Source organism: Sceloporus undulatus, chromosome 3 (genome assembly GCF_019175285.1).
Source record: "Sceloporus undulatus isolate JIND9_A2432 ecotype Alabama chromosome 3, SceUnd_v1.1, whole genome shotgun sequence".
In the NCBI taxonomy this organism is placed as follows: Eukaryota; Metazoa; Chordata; class Lepidosauria; order Squamata; family Phrynosomatidae; genus Sceloporus; species Sceloporus undulatus.
In genome coordinates this window covers 5998880-6016574 of record NC_056524.1, presented here as the reverse complement: position 1 = coordinate 6016574, position 17695 = coordinate 5998880, and the positions used below count along the sequence as shown (strand labels likewise).

Sequence of the window (17695 nt, the reverse complement as noted above, 5' to 3'; positions counted from 1 at the left end):
CTAGAGTGCAAAACTGAAATGTAGTACTCCAGCCTTTTCTTTAACAAAAAACAAACAAACAAACAAACAAAATCCAGTCTAGACAGTATTTACCATGTGAGCTGGCTACTGCAGTCCTGATTACTCTCTTTCCTGCTCCAGCCATGGAAACAGCTTCTGAAGGTTAAAATCTGACATCCAGGAATAGAATACACTGTGTACAGTGCTGTGTAAATTTACAGCACTATATAAATAAAGCTCAGTAATAATAATAATAATAATAATAATAATAATAATTCAGTCCCTCCCATAAATGCACAGCTCAGGACACTTTGATTATTTAAAAGAAACAAAGCTTTTTCAAAACACCTTTCTAAATAGGCATGCTGTCACAGATCAAAGAAAGGAGACAAGGATTTATTCATTCTTCTCTGTTCCTTCTTGCTTTGGCTCTGTGCTCTTTCAGCTGACTTCTCCCCCAATTATATGGGTTGCCAGAGATCTGTCCAAATTCCTGAGTTCTGAACATGCCTGGCTGAGAAGTCCTGAACTACAGTGATTTCTGGGGTGCTGTCCAGCATTTGTGCTGAAGAAGTATGGTACAGGGTGTTGTTGTTACCTTTACCTAAGGAAAAAAACAATAATAAACTGGGCTCAGAAGCCTGCTTATGCATGCCTAAATTCATGCACTGAAGTGGTTAGGTATTTTGGTGCAATAAAGAATGCCTGCATTCAGTCCAAGGTTGCACAGGTCTAAGGATGCATGTGCAGTGTCACTGATCATGGAGATGCACCTTCAGTTGTGCATTTAGGTCTGCTTTTGGGTGCACAATGTTACCATTCAATGCTAAAAAGCTTGCCGTAGGACCAGACTATCTAAAAGTCTGTATCTCCCCATATGTTGTTGCTAACTGCCCTTGAATCGACCCCAAATCATGTCAACCCTATGGACCAGACATCTCCAAGATCCCCTAACTCTTCTTCTTAGGTCCTGCAAATCCAGGCCTGTGACCCCCCTGATTGCGTCTATCCTTCTAGTGTACCATCTTCTTCTCTTTCTAGTATCTTCTACCTTCTGTAGTATTACTGCCTTTTCTAATAATTTGTGCCTTCTCAAGATGTGACCAAAGTATGACAACCGCATGTGAAGTCGAAGGCTTTAATGGCTGGCATCCATAGTTTTTTGTGGGTTTTCGGGCTATGTGGCCATGTTCTAGAAGAGTTTATTCCTGACGTTATGACAACCTCAGCTTTATCATCTTGGCTTCCAGGGTGAGTTCAGGCTTGATCTGTTCAAGGACATATTTGTTTGTCTTTTGGGCTGTTCACAATACCTTTAGCACTCTTCTCCAGCACCACATTCTTTCGATCAGCTTTCTTCACTGCCCAGCTCTCACATCCATACATGATGATGGGGAATACAATGGATGAGACAATTCTAACTTTTAGTACCAGCATGGAGTAGTGGTTTGAGTGTTGAACTATGACTCTGGAGACCAAGGTTCGATTCCTCGCTCAGCCATGACACGCACTGGATGATCTTGGGCAAGTCACTCACTCTCAGCCTTAAGGGAAGGCAATGGCAAACCTCCTCCATTCAAATCATGCCAAGAAAACCTCAAGTTGGAAATGACTTGAAGGCACACAACAATGACTTGAAGGCACACAACAATGACAACAACAGCAAAACCCCAGCTATTGACAAGTGTTGCTATTCTCCATGGGGGTTGCATAGTGCTACTGTGGCTTATGAACACTTGTCAGTTTTAATGATGATGGTGATGATGATGATATTCAAAGACATAGCCATGTTAGTCTGGAAAATCAATACGCAAAAGGATCTTGTAGCACCTTTGAGGCGAACTGAAAGAGAAAAATTGGTAGTGTGAGCTTTTGTGGACGAGCCTATTTCCTCAGATGCAGAATGTAATGTAGGAAAGTAGGATGTAATAATAATAATAATAATAATAATAATAATAAATAATATCAGCCTCTCCCCGTGGATGGAGAAGGGGATGCTGGATTGGGTTTCCTATTGAGGTGAAAAGTTCATAGTAAGGTGCTGCTGTTGTTGTTATGTGCCTTCAAGTAGTTTCCAGCTTATGGTGACCCTATTACAGGGTTTCCTTGGAACTTTTTGTTCAGATTAGGAGGAACTTCCTGCCAGTAAGAGCTGTTCGAGATGAGACCACACGCCAAGGTCTCTAAACAGAGGCTGGGTGGCCACCTGCTTTGATGGAGAGTTCCTGCATGGCAAAATGGGGTTGGACTGGATGGCCCTTGGGGTCTCTTCCATCTCTAGGATTCTCCTTTCTCTCCAGGCAATGAAGAGTTAAAGCCTTGGCTTGGGCTCCCCCTTTCAGCCCCCCCTGCGCATGCGTGGTGAGGGAGGCAGGGCCCCGACTGCATCCCCCCTCCTCTTCCTCCTCCCTGCATCCCTCCATCCTTCCCTGCCTCCATCTATCCCTGCATCCTCCTCCTGGGTGTGGTCCTCGCTTTGCGCTCTGCCGCAGCTGCATCCTTCCTCCGCCAAAGGGATGCTGATGCTGCTGATGCTGATCTTCCTCTTGCCTTTCTCCCTCTTCTCAGCTGCTCCTTTTGGATGAACCCCGTGGGAAGGCTTAGAACCCCCACCGACCCACCCTTGGGACCCCCATCCACCGTCCTCTGGCTCTGGTTTTTGCATCTGGAGACCCCCCTGGAGCCAAGCAGGGACCCTCCCCTAGAGGTGGCCAAGCTTCTCTTTCCAAACTGAACCGCCTTTCCTCCTTCCCTGTCTCCATCTTTCCTTCTTCAGTCATGGGGCCGCCCCCCATCTCCTTTCTCCTCCTCCTTCTCCAGGCAATGCCATTCGGAAGACCCCTCTACTGACCTCTTTTTGGTCTGAAACCCTCCAGGAGTAATCCCTCTTCCCCAGACCTTGCAAGCTCTTGGGAGGATTTGGAGCACGGCAAGGAGAGAGCCTTCTCCAAAACAACAGCTTTTCTCCTCCTTCTGGATCCAGCCTTGTGAGTTTGGGATCTTCTAAATAGGACTCCTCCCTTCTTCCTGTTTTCTTTTCCTTCCCTTTCTTCTCTTCCTTCCTTGAACCTTTTCAGGAGGTGGAATGAATCAACGCTGACTCTTCCAGATTTTCTTGGGCCTCCATCCCTCCGAAGGACTTGAAGGAACAAGATAATAATTGATTTAGTTGTGTGGGTTTTTGCTTTGGGTTGGCACCTCAATCTTTAATTTGGATTTAGACCTCAGGTGGCCCAGGAACGTGGGTCGGATTGGGGGGCTTCTTCCTCCAGGGTGCTCTTTTTCCTGGAGTGGAGGTTTTGGGGCCCCGCCTGTAATGTAAGCATTGCCAAAAGGGAGGAGAAAGAGTTGGTTGCTGGAGAAGAGACAGTCGGTGGTGGCTTCATTGTCTGCCTGGCAGAGGGAGGGAGGGAAGGCAGGGCAGTGGGTGCAGCTACTCCGAAGTGGAGGGAAAGGAAGGGCCAGGCCAGGCTGACAAAATGGCCTGGCCATGTATCAGCCGGGCATGCTGCATTGCCCGCTTCTGGAACCAGCTGGACAAAGCCGACATTGCCGTGCCTTTGGTCTTCACCAAATACTCCGAAGCCACCGAAATCCCTGGCACTCAGGTGGTCTTCCAGCAGCAGCCCTCTCAGCCATTGCCCCTGCCACGCCCGTCTTCGGCCATTGAGACCCAGCCCACTGCCACTGCTGTGGCATCCCATGGTGGTGATTCAGAGGCAGTTGCCAGAGCAGCCTCTGGGGCTGTGGACCATGTTCTGGCTGCTGGGTTGCCCTCTTCCTCATCAGTGGTGCTCCACAAAACAGGGTCAAAGGAGCCCATGACCCTTGATTCGGTGATGCGCCAGGACTACAAGGCATGGAAAGTGCAGAAGCCCGAACCCAGTTGCAAGCCGAAAAGTGAATACCAACCGTCAGACACCCCTTTTGAGAATGAGAGCCAGTACCAGAAGGATTTCCGGCCCTGGCCCATCGCCAAGAGAGGGGACCATCCTTGGATCCCGAAGCAGTTGCCCATTCCTCCTGTTGATCTGGAAAAGGTCTCCAAGGAAAGATCTGGAAGCCAAGAGAGGAGGAAGAAGGTTTCAGTGGGCCAGGAACAGGAGGAACAGGGCAAAAGTGGGGAGACCAAGGCAACAAGGCCTGAAGAAGCCAGAGTCAAGAAGGTCAAGAAGAGAGTCCATCATACTGAGGAAGGAGTTGCCCAGCAGAAGCAGCAGTCACAGCCGGGGTCCTCCGCACCACCAGAGGGTAGCAAAGGCAGAGCGGCGGTGGATGCCCTCAACCGGCAGATCAAGGAGGAGGTCACGGCACGGGTGAGCACGTCCTCCTACAGGTGAGACCACCTTCTTCTCTACCATAGGCCCAATGGGACTTCTGACATAATGTGTGTCTTCTTCTTGTCTTCTGAGTGGACTTAGGCTGAATGGGAGGTAGATGTACTTGGGGCAGAATTGAGGCCTGGACGGAGGTAGATGAAAACCCATTAGGTGATCTTAGGCAAGTCACACACTCTGAGCCTCAGAGGATGGCAATGCCAAAGCCCCTCTGAAGAAACTTGCCACCAAAACCCTTTGATAGGTTCACCTTAAGGTTGCCATGACTTAAAGGGAGACAACACAACACACAAACAAAGGTAGATCTGGGCACAGTCCACATGAGAAGCTTAAACTTCATTGACATTGGGTTATGGGGCACAGCTCACTGTAAGAGTGCATATTTTGTATGGTGAATAACAACAACAACAACAACATATTCACCATTCAAAATATGCGCTCGTCCAGTGAGCTGAGCCCATCATCCTAAGCCAATGAAGCTTAGCTCTTTATGGTGGGGTGTGTCCAGATTTACCTCTGTTTTTATGTTGTGAGCTATGCCCCATCACCCTATGTCAATGAAGATGATGCTGATAATGATAATGATGATTTTCTTACTTGCATCTCCACAAGGCAGAGTATAACATAGATTAAAAATCCTGGATTGGGTTGAGTCCTCAGTTTCTCCTCTTTAAAAAGATTTTTGTCTTGCATCTAAGAAAATTTTCCAGAGACCTTGGTGAGTCTCTGCTACTCAAGAGTAGGCTCTCTGAATCAGATAGACCAGTGATCTGATGGTAAGTCGGCAATATTTGTTCATACAAATTGTTCTCTTGTTGCATGCTTCTTGTTCATGAATATAGGGATCACACAGGAGTGGGCACTCTCTTGGTTAGACCCGGTTGGAGTAGACCCATTCAGTCAATTGAACTGAAGTCAACACAAAGGTAAATCCCATTGGTTCAGTGGATTTGTTCTAGTCAGTACTAAGAACAGAATTTAGGCCAGAATGTCCTCATGGATTGTGTCCTCTGTTAACCAGCATGAGGATGCATTTTGTCTCTTTCATCCCAAGGGCCAAAGTAGCAGAGGCTTGTGGGTGCAAAGGCAGCTCCAAACAAGCACAACCAACGTTTTATGGCCTTGTTTGTCTGACTTTGAAAAATGAGAGGTTTGCTTCTGAAATTTTGCAGTGGGGTGGGGAGACTGCCATCGTTGCCATCCTTTAAATGAAATGCAAAAATTTCCACACATAAACCAAATTTTCTTTATTTAAATGAAGACTTGAAAGTTACTGCAACAGTTCAGTTGGATTTTCCAAACATGGAGTTTATAATTTTTTAATATATTTCTAGGTTCTCCAGCAGGACTCTATGGTCAACTTCTGCTGGAAGTCATTCACTTCTATAGGGTTTGCTATTCTCTGTCTTTTCATTTCAGTAGGGTTTGCTATTATTCTCATTTCCACTGTAAGTCCAGTAACGTATCCCTTGCAGATACAGGGTTCGTACGAGACATCCTTATAGCACTATGAATCAACTTTAACTGCTGGGGCTGCGTCCTGTTGAATCTTAACATTGTAGTTTGCTGAGTCACTAGAGGTTTCTGATTGAGAATTCTAAGTACCCCTCCCTAAACTGCAAATCCCATCATTTTGAAGTCTGGAACCATGGCAATTAAAGGGAAATGTTACTATTAAAGTGAAATAACAGTGCTGTAACTGTGTAGCGTGAACGATCCCTTGCTTTGAAAATAAAACTATTGGTTGTGAATTGTTTCAGGCTGTAGTAGCACTGGCAGCTGGTAGCTGTGGTGCCAATGGGATGGTGAATCCACTTTGAGTTTAAGTCTGAATTTCAAAGGGCTTGATCCATTTGTTTGTCGTTTTGGACATCTAGGGTATCCTAAGCACTCTTTTCCAGCACTACATCTCAAATGAATTAATTTTCTTCTAATCTGCTTTCATTCAGCTCTCATATCCATACATGATCATAAGAAATACAATGGCTTGAATGATTCTAACGTTAGTGCTCAGCTTTACACTTTATGATCTTGTCTAGTTCTTTCATGGCTGCCCCTCTCATTCTTAGTTTTCTTTTTATTTCTTGACTGAAGTTTCTGATCCGATCAAAGGCATGAGAAAGCTTTGACTATTTCAATTTCTTCATTTTCTAGGCTGAATTTATGTAGATCCTCCGTGGTCATTATTTTTGTTTTCTTTATGTTCAGCAGTAAGCCTGCCTTTGCACTTTCTTTTTAAACTTTCCTTAGTAATTGTTCCAAGTCTCTACTATTTTCTGCTAGTATAGTGGGCCCTTGGTATCCGCTGGGCTTTGGTTCCAGGATCCCTTGTGGATACCAGAATCCGTGGATGCTCAAGTCCCATTAAATACAATAGCATAGTGAAATATGTAAAATAACAAAACAAGGTTTGCTTTTGGAATTTATATTATTTTTGAATATTTGGGGTTGGACTGGATGGCCCTTGGCATCTCTTCTAGCTCTTTGATTTTATGATTCTGTGATCTCAGGGTGGTTTACAATAAAATCAATTTATAACAAACAAATAGTAATAATAATTTTGTGGCTTTTTTTCAAATATTTTTATTGAACATCAAAACATATAAACACTTACAAATTTCTCATGTCTAAAAACATACAAAAAGATGCAGACAAGAACCTAATCTAACATCAGTCCAACAGACAAAAAAAGGGAAAAGGTCCATAAACTAATAAAACATACAATTACACATAACAACTGACTTCCTTTCCAACATCCTTAACATAAATGTTAAATTACTTTCCATACCTTGTTATTCTTTTCCTATAATGTCTATCCTAATCTAAGGGGCTGTACATACAGCCCCTAAGGGACAGCATGGAGCCACCCCTTTCCTAGCTGGATCGGGGCTGCGGCAACCACACCCTGTGGCCCCGATCTGGACTTTGAGGGTGCAAAAAGGAGCCGCAAAAACAGAATATGGATGGCCATCTATCAGGAATACTTTGATGGTGTCTTGCTGCATAGCAGAGGGTCAATATAAACAGCCTTTGTAGTCTCTTCACTCTATGATTCTATAACAAGAAGAAAAGGGCAGGGGGGAAATTTGCTATAACCATGTAGAATGGACCTCAAGGGTCATCTACTTGAACCTGCTGTCAATTCATCAATCTACGGCTAAAGCACCTAGAGAAGTAGGCATTTATAGCCTGTACAGCCATTAAGGCAAGCCTGGGGCTGAAGTCGGGGCATGGCGTCCACACAATGCCCACCCTGCCTCTGTCCCTATGGCAGCATGACGCTGCACACTACAACACACAGGAGGCGGTGTTATGGAGCTCTTCTGGGGCTGTGTCTAGATGACACAGCACCAAAGGAGTGCCATAAAGCCTTCGCACTGGCAGCTACGGTGCCCTTTCCATGGCGCAAAAAGGAGCCACTTTTTGCACTGCAAAAAGGCCAGATTGGGGCCGCAGTGTGCAGTTGCTGCACCCCCAATCTGGTGAAAACAGAGGTGGCTAGCCTACAGGCCGCCCCTTGAGCCTCTTACTTTTCAAAAAACTCCAACAAAAAGAGTCTATCCCCTTCCAAGGGCATCTGTTGTACTTTCTGACAAGTCTTAGCAGAAAGAAGTTTTTCCTAATGTTTTGTCAGACTCTCCGGTGTTGTAATTGGATTCTATCTGTGCCCTACTGTCTGGAGCAGCAGCAAACAGGCTCACTCCACCTTCTATAAGATATCCCTCCGGGGAGTTAAAAAAAACGATTGTATCATCCCTCAAACCTCTCTTCTCCAGGCTAAGCATATACAGCTCCCTAAACCAGAGGGCTTGGTTTCCAGACCATTGAAATCTTGGCAGGGGTGCAGCTTGGAGAGACAATATTGCCCCCCCCCCATCCACCCCCAAAATTAGAATTCTATTCTACCATGAAATTTTCCTTCAGCACCTAAATTCCTACCACTGCAGATAACATATAATCAGGACAGAGTGAGGTGTGTGTGTTTTAGTTATGTTTTTAACTTTTGTATGTTTTTGTATTAATTTTGTACAATTTTTAACAAGATGATTTCTAACTGTTTTTTAATTTTTACTGTGAGGTTTTAATCATGTTTTTTATCTTGTGGGCCGCCTTGGGTCCCCTTTTGGGAGAAAGGCAGCTTAGAAGTTAATATTAAGTGAAAATTTCAATTGAACATTTAGAAATCTGCTTTAGGTTCCCAAAGAATAGGGGCAGGGAAAAGGATGACAAGTTATTATATATACACAAACACACACACAGAGAGTTGCAAAACACATCAATCTTTCTGGGCATTCCATCTCAGACCTCAGAACAGCAGTCCTTGAATAAACAAAATATAACAAAAGAAGAGTGGAAAGGGGGAAAGCGCAACTGGAATACAGTCAGCCCTCCACGTCTGTGGCTTTGACTTTTGCGGATTTGATTATTTGTGATTTTGATTAATACGTTCTCTCTAGGAACCTCTAAGTCCTCCAGTGCAACTCTGCTGGAAGTTGACCATAGAGTTATGCTGGAGAACCTAGACTTCCCCAGAGAAAAGACTTCTCTAGGCATTTGTTGGTCCTCCAGCATGATTCTATGGTCAAATGCTGGTAGATGTTGACCACAGAGTTGCACTGGAGGACCTGGAGATTCCTAGAGAGGTGTACTCTTAGTTTTTCCCCACATTCATGGGGGTCCTTCACCCCTAATCCCAGCAGATTTAGAAGGACCACTGTACACACACACACACACACACACACACACACACACACACACTGCAATGCTGGAAATTTGGAGACTGAAGGAAAATGTCATGGAGGGCAGAATTCGTATATAGAGGGGCAATGCATTTATTTTGCCTCCTCTCCTGTAGCTATATCCCTGCATTTTAATCATTCTTGTTTGGACATGTTTCAGCTTATCAATATCCTCCTTAAATTATCATGTCCAGAACTGGACGCAGGACTCCAGATGAGATCTGACCAAGGAAAAATAGTGTCATGCAAATACTTTCCTTGATCTGGTGATGTAGTGCTGTTGATTCAGAGCTGTGCAGTTTTTCTGTCTCTTTTCCTTAAAGATTAGCAAGAAGCTTCTGTTTCTCCTCACCTCTGTCTGAGTGCAATAGAGTGGGAGTTGAACTCAAATATCACCAATGTGCTGATCTTCTCTTGTCTCTGTGGCTGCCCTTGTGCTAAATTCGTGTGTGAGCGAGTTTCTGCTTGGAGAAGTCAATGGATTTTCCTCCTGCCCTCCCATCAGCATAATGTAATGCTTAAAAGGCTGGAATCAAGGCTGCATCTACATTGCAGAATTAATGCAGTTTGCCACCGCTTTAACTGCCATGGCTCAATGCTATGGATTTCTGAGAATTGTAGTTTTGGGAGCTACTTAGCCTTCTCTGTCAGAGAGCTCTGGTGCCACAACAAATGACACATCCCAGGATTCCATAGGATGAAGCCATGGCAGCTAAAGCAATGGCAAACTGCATTGATTCTGCAGGATCAATAATAAGAAATGGAATTGTAGATTGTGATGGTTGCATGGGTTGAGTCTCTCTTATCCAAAATGTTTGGGTCCAGAGATGCTTTGGATTTTGGAATTTTTGGATTTCGGAATACCTGTATTTGCATATAGATACATAATGAGAGATCTTGGAGATGGCACAAAATTCATTTAAGTTTTATATATACCTTAGCCTGAAGGTGTGGTGTAGTGGTTTGAGTGTTGGACTTATTCTGAAAAGCAGGGTTCGAATTCCAGCTTGGCCACAGAAACCCACTGTGTGACACTTTCTCAGCCTCAGAGGATGGCAGTGAGAAAACCCCTCGGAAGAAACTTGCCAAGAAAACCCCATGATAGGTTCGATTTAGGGTCGCCATAAGTCAGAAACGACGTGAAGCCACACAACAACAACACTTTTATACAATATTTGAAATAATGTTGTGTGTGAAACAAAATTTATACTGAACCATCAGAAAGCAAGGTATCACTGTCTCAGCCACCCATGAGAAAAGGGTTTGGGTTTTGGAATATTTTGGATTTCAGAATTCTGGATAAGGGAGGCTCAACCTGTGGTTCTATTCAAGTACTAAGGGAATTGTGAACAGCTTCTCTGATTAAGGGAGTGAGAATGGTAGCTCACTCCTGTTTAATTGGACTCTGTTGTGCACAGTGGCCTTTTGAACAAACATCGTATAATGCAAATCTCAAATTCCCAATAGCAATCACAGGCACCCTGGGCCTATTCATGCTACACAATTATAGCACATATTCCACTTTGCCATAGCAACATCCTATGGAATCATGCAGTCTTTACTACAATTCTCAGCCACTGAGCTCTGGGGCCTCACCAAACTACAATCCAGAGGATTCCATGCAAATGCAATGCAAGTATGGAAGTTGAAGTGGGACCATAGTGCTAACACTGTGCAGTGTGAAAGGGCTCCATGTTATTACCTTTTGTTCCAATTAATGACATTCAAGGATGTAGACAAGCTGTCGTGGTTTGAGCATTGGACTATGGCTCTGGAGACCAGGGTTCAAATTCCAGCTCAGCCATGAAAACCCACTGGGTGAACCTGGGCCAGTCACACTCTCTCAGCCTCCAAGGATAATAATAATAACAACAACAACAACTTTATTTATATACCGCCTTTCCAGGGTGATCAAAGCAGTTCACAACATGAAATATTCATTACAATACAGAGTAAAATACAGTACCAATAAAATAGCATCTTAAAAACATCATATCTAATTGTGATCCAACATCTAGAAGTAACTTTTCTGAGGAGGTAGTTTTCTCAGGAAGAGTCAAGAGGGTATGCTAAATGGAAGAGATGTGTTTTTAAAAAATTTTTGAAGACATCCAGGGTGGAACTAAGGCGAATCTCTTCCGGAAGTTTATTCCAGTAGTTTGGAGCAACCGCTGTGAAAGATCTTTGGTGAGTTGATTCAAGTCTCACCTTAGGGTACTCCAATATGTACTTCCCCGAAGTTTTGAGGGTGTGAGGCAGATTGTGTAGGGAGAGGCGTTCCCTCAAGTAACTCAGGCCCAAGCCATGTAGGGCTTGGCAATGGCCTTAGGGTCGCCATAAGTTGGAAATGATTTGAAGGCACACAACAATGACGACAACAACAACAAGACAAGCTGTAAATGGAAAGGTAGTTGATTGTTGTATAGCCATTAGCACCACATTGTTACACACCTCCAAGTTGACTCCAGCTTATAGCAACTCATGGGACTTTCTCAGCAAGCTTCATTGAGAGTGAGTCTACACTGTCAAAATAAATGCAGTTTGACACCACTTTAAGTGGTGTAGATAGTTGGGCAGTGGATTGTTCACCTGGCCTTGCGCTCTGTCCAAAGACCTCCCGCTGTCCAGTAGCTGTCAAGGGAGCTAAGACGGTTAAAGTGGTGTCAAGCTGCATTAATTCCGCAGTGTGGTCGCAACCTCAGACCTTTCCCCTTGAATTGCCTTTTGTCTAAACAAAACAGATCCCCACACTGTAGTCTTTCTTCAAAGTGAGCTGTTCCACCTCCTTGATCATTTGTGTTGCCCGTGTCTGAACTATTGTCCCTTTCTACAATATTTCACTGATGTGTTTTTATGTCTCCCCAACCCCAACAAGAGGCCACCATGCAGATTTGGTTGGCAGAAATGTCAAAGTCTCTTGGCACATAGTCTCTTGGCACTATGTGAAAGGCCTTGGGAGATGAAACTATTAGATAACCCAAAACTCCTGCACTCTGCTGATGCACACTATCAGGGCACAAGCCCAGCAGAGTACTATGAAAGATATATGAATTAAATGGAGGGCAGGGAGTTTGAATAGATGGCCCTTGGGGTCTCTTCCAACTCTATGATTCTCAGCAGCTAAAGAATAAATGAGTCTCATGAGTCACAAATATCCATCCACAGAGGAGGCAGTTTGTTGTGTCTCTGTAAACTATATTGTCTTCTATGATCTTTACCTCTTCCAATAATCTGCTATTATTGTTGCTGTTTTTATTATTTTAATTTTTTTATCCTGCCTTTCTCTCTAGATTGGAAGAAAGTGGCTTATAATAATTAAAAATGTTGGTACAAATGCCCAGAAAACAAACAGTAAAAAACAATGTATGGTCTTTATCCTTCTTTGCCAAAGGGTCCTGGTGCCTCACAAAACTTCAAGATGCACATGCTTCAGCTTTGCCAAGCTCCATTTATTATTATGCGCCTTCAAGTCATCACTGACCCTAGCCTAGGGTTTCCTTGGAAAAAATTATTTGAAAGAGGTTTGCCATATCCTTCAAAAGAGGCTGAGAGAGAATGACTTGCCCAAGGTCCCCCATTTGAACTCAGAGTTCTAGAGAGACAGCATGGTGTAGTGATTTGAGCTAAGACTCTGGAGACCAGGGTTCAAATCCCTGCTTGGCCATGGAAACTCTCTCTCTCTCAGCCTCAGAGGAAGGTGAAGGCAAACCTCCTTTGGCCAAGAAAACTCCGGTACAGGTTTGCTTTAGTGTTCCCATAAGTTGGAAATGACTCAAAGGCACAAAACAACAAATCTGAGAGTCCTGGCCCAAGACTCAAACCACTACGCCATACTGACTCTCTTATGCATTAGTGTTCTGTGCCGTCCAGTCAATGCCAGCCCTCTTGTGGGATTTTCTTGGAAGTATTTGTTCAGAAGAGGTTTGCCATTGCCATCCTCTCTAAGGCTAGGAGAGTGTGACTCATCCAGGGTCACACAATGGGTTTCCATGGTTGAGCAGGGATTCAAATCCTGGTCTCCAGAGTCTCTTACTTTTTACTATGTCTTGAAATCAACTTTGATTTATGGTTTTCTTGGCCAGAATTGTTCAGTGACTGTGACTTGCCCAAGTCCCCCAAGTGGGTTTCCATGGCTGAGTAGGGAGTCATACCTTGGTCTCCCAGAGTCCAGCGTTCAAACCACAACATGATACTGGCTCTATGTTGTGCATATTGTTTTCTGAATAAAGAACCATTCTCTAAGATAGCATATTCCACTGTCCAACAGCTCTTACCATCAGGGGATTCTTCCTAATATTTAGCTTGAATCCATTGTTCTGTGTCCTAGTCTCTGGAGCAGCAGAAAACAAATTTGCTCAATTCTCAGTATGACATCTCTTCAAATGTTTAAACATGACTATCCTGTCACCACCTAACCATCTCTTCTCCAAGCCAAACATCCCCAGCTCCCTAAGCCACTTCTCCTCAAAGGCTTGGTGGTTTTCAGACCATGGCTATGCAGGGCTTTGAATCCTGGTAGGGTAGGGCTTGTATAAATTAGAATTATAGAATCATAGAGTGGGAAGAGACCTCAAGGGCCATCCAGCCCTCATGGAGAGGGAAATGCTTAAGACTTGCACACTCCTTGGTGTGACTTATAGAACCATAAATATAGGGTTGCATGCTATCTCAAGCACTCAGCTCCATCAAAGTGCTTTGCTGGCAGACACTCCAGACTTTAGGGTGCTTGGATCAGCAGAGTAGCTGGGAAAGATCACCAACAAGAGTTCCTTGCTTGGCTAAATGCCACATGAGAAAAGCACATTCATTCAAGTCCAGCTCTGGTCCAGAGAATAGGAACCAGAACAATGGATGCAAGCTACACCTCAACATTAGGAAGAACTTCCTGACAGTAAGAACACACTCCATTGGAGTGCAGTGGAGTATCCTTCATTGGGGATCTTTAAAGAGGCTAGATGGCCATGTGTTGGGGATGCTTTGATTGTGTTTTGGCAGACTGGACTGGATGGCTCATGAGGTCTCTTCCAGTTCTATGATTCTTGAAGAGCTGCATTTTGATGCATGTTTTGTCATTAGATATTTAGTCAGTTTAAGAGCTTGAAGTGGTGAGCTTTCCCAGTTATTTTGTGGCTCCATTAACACAGTCTGTGGAAGGGGGAAATAAATGTAGGGAGAATTTATTTCAAGAACTCTCGTCTAAGTCTCTTCCAGCCCTACTTCCAGAGGCCTATGCATAAATATATAGATATAGTTATCACTATGTTTATGTGGAATTTTTTTTAACCAAAGTTTTCAAAAACCCTCAGCCAGCATGGGTTGCAGCTATACTGTAGAAATAATGCAGTTCAACACCACTAACTGCCATGGCTCCATTTTGCAGGATCCTAAGATGTGTAGTTTGGTGGGGTACCAACACTCTTTGGCAGAGAAGGCAAAAGACCATGTAAAATTACAAATCCCAAGATTCCATAGGATGGAGCTGCAGTGCTTAAAGTAGTGTTGAACTACATTATTTCTACAGTGTAGATGCATACTTGGTCAACTAGCACAGTGTCTGGACTTCTGTTATGTCTGCCCTTTTTTTTTTTTTAGTAAGGCCTGGTTGATCATGTGTTTCTGAACTGGCTTTACTACAAGAGTGCTTTTTATATATTACCCCAATTTTGGTATTATTTTTCCCCAGGCAGATCTATAACTGTTATTCTATCTTCCTTCTTTGAGATTCTGTTTCTTGCACTTGGCAAAAAGTTGCCCCTGGGCTGCAAGAAAGTGCATGAAAACAGCACAGATTTGAAGGCTATTTACAGATTAGGACTTATTTACTTGAAAAAACCTTACAAAACAACACACAAATGTATACATAGGTGAGGTTTCTTTTAGCAGAAAAAAAGTGTACCCCATTTCTTTTAGCACCTCATTTCTGCAAAGAAATGCCCTTTTCTGCACATTAATGCTCTTTTCTGTGCAGAAAATCATTTTCTCCACACACTTTTTTTTTAAATGTACATTTCACAGCACATAAAGTTCTGATCCACTTGAGCATCCAGTATTCTCTTCTTTGGTCTATCATTCAAGTGTATTTGAATATTCTTCCCATCCCTAAAGTAGACCCAATGAGTCAACTGATGAATAATAAGGTGAATGTGAGCAAATCCATTTGATTCAATTGGTCTGTTCTGATCAAGACTGACAACAGGATTGTAGCCAATGGGTCCACTTACTCCTAAGTAGACACATTAGGGTTTCCTGTCCAGGAAGATGCTTCCTCCTTGTTTCTTGGTAGTCCCAATTTTGCTCCATGTTTGTTACCATTTGCCTCTTGGGGATGCTGTTGGAAAGATAACTTGGCAGATGCTTGCTAAAAAAGTTACTGCTTGGCCCGGCTCTATTATTTCCCTTTGATTTATTTCCCCTTAATGAGTCTCCTGCCTTGTGGGACCTGAAGCACGGAGAAGGAACAATTAATAATAGTTCTGGCGTAGTTTTGTGAGCGGAGGAGTACAAATTCCTATTCAGTAGCCCTGCAGAACATCCAGACAAATAAGGATGCCAGGGTGCTACAATTCATGTAGGAGGTGTGATTAAAAACCTCTTGGGTACATAAGGACAAATCTGAGATCTTGTTATGTGCAGATCACAGATGCTTCAAGTAAGGCACACTAAAATAAACCACCCGCTCTTCCCAAACTTGCAGTTATTATTATTATTGTAGCACCTTTGAGACTGACTGAAAGAAAGAAATTGGCAGCATGAGCTTTTGTAGACATCAGACTAATGCACCTGAGGAAGTAGACTGAAGTCTACGAAAGCTCATGTTGTCAATTTCTTTCTTTCAGTTAGTCTCAAAGGTGCTACAAAATCTCTCTCCGTACTGATTCTACAGATTAACACAGCTATATCTTTGAATTCTATTATTATTATTATTATTATTATTATTATTTTCAAGTGGAATCCTAGTGCTATAATGGTGTGGTGTGAAACAACCCCTAGCTACACACACCCCCTCTTTAAATATTGCTGTTGTTGTGTGCCTTCAGTCATTTTTGACATATAGGAGATCCTAAGGTGAACCTATTGGGAGGGGGGTTCTAATTCTTATCTTAGACTTGCAGAGTTCGAATCCAAATTATTTTGAATAAGACCTATGGGATTTTAGGGCTTTTCTAGTTCCCTTATGCATTTGCATTATTCTGGTCAAATCAAGATTTGTAAACCACAGCCTTACTGGGAATGAATGCAAGCTTTCTCAGAGCTTGGTTTGTTAGACCAAAACAAATCTCTTTGTAAGACACTATACTCTTTCTGCAAACTATTACAGGATTCTTGTGTATCTGGATCTTCCTCTAATTGCTGAGCTATGTTGAAGTTCAGCAGCAATAGCTTCAGAATCAGCATACTGTGCTATAGCACAGTCTGAAAACACTGGCTGATACAAGTTCCTATCAGAGTGCTATTCTCTTGTGTAGCTCTTATCCGTCTGCTCATTCATGGGCTCATTCATGTTAATTGCCATGAAGTCAGCTTCAATGTGTGGCAACCAGAGACCCCCAGGAGGTCATCAACAGCCTTGCTTAGGTCTTGCCAACTCTGGACAGCTGTGGCTTCTTTGACTGAGTCTATAGAGAAAGAAAATCAGCTCATTTGAAATGAGATGTTGGAGTAGTGGACTGCTAAAAAGACAAATCATTGGGTCCTGGAATAAATCAAGCCTGAACTTCCCTAGAAGCTACATGACTTAACCAGAATACAAAAACTGGTTGCAGAACACATCAATGTTGCTGGAGGTTCCATCTTGGACCTCAGAACAGCAATCCTTGAACAAAAAGTCTACAAAGGAAGACTGGAAAAAGAAATGGCAGAAATTGGAACATACAGTCTGTCCTTGCCATCTGCAGGCTTGCCTTCCACAGACTTGAGCTCATGTGGATGGCAAGCCCTGGTGGACAAAATGGTACGGGCGCCATAGGCACACGCACACCGCCACACACAGGAATCCATAGAATTCCAGCATAGGTGGTTTTCCCCATACGTTGGTGTGTGTGTGTGTCTAGAACAGAAGGGCCCACTGTATCGACAAACTGCAATCCATCAGTACTGGGTTGAACAGAGACAATGGATTTCTGGCACATTACACACATTATAACACAAGCTAACCACCTAACCTTATGGGAGCCCTCTTGACCAGTTCATCACATCTTCTTTTTGGCTCTTGCACTACATCCCAATGCTCATTAATATGGTTATCTATTAACTCTGATTTTAGGCAACATCCTTGCCTTGTCCTGCAACAACCATAGTTAAAACTGAACTTCTCACTTTATCTCCCCACAGACAGAGTTTTGCATTCCTTTGGCCATTCTCACACAGACTGCTATATAGGTCTGCCCTTGGGCTTTCCACTCAACCAAATGCATCTGAGGAAGTAGGTTCACAAAAGCTCATGCTATCAACTTCTATCTTTCAGTTAGTCTCAAAGGTGCTACGTGATTCCTTTGCATACTGCTTTTCCAGACTATCATGGCTGTGTCTTTGAATTCTAAACTGGGACTGTCAAAATTTGGCCATCATCATCATCATCATCATCATCATCATCATCATCATCATCATCATCATCATCAT

General features: G+C 43.4%; 1 protein-coding gene across 1 annotated transcript in view; it reads left to right on the top strand.

Moving 5' to 3' along the window:
- Positions 1-3108: 3108 nt before the first annotated feature.
- Positions 3109-17695, top strand: part of MAP6 (microtubule associated protein 6) — a 56708-nt gene continuing 42121 nt past the window's right edge. The window contains 1 exon segment of the mRNA XM_042459841.1: positions 3109-4336. Coding sequence (XP_042315775.1) covers positions 3480-4336 — 857 coding nt within the window. The 5' untranslated portion in view covers positions 3109-3479.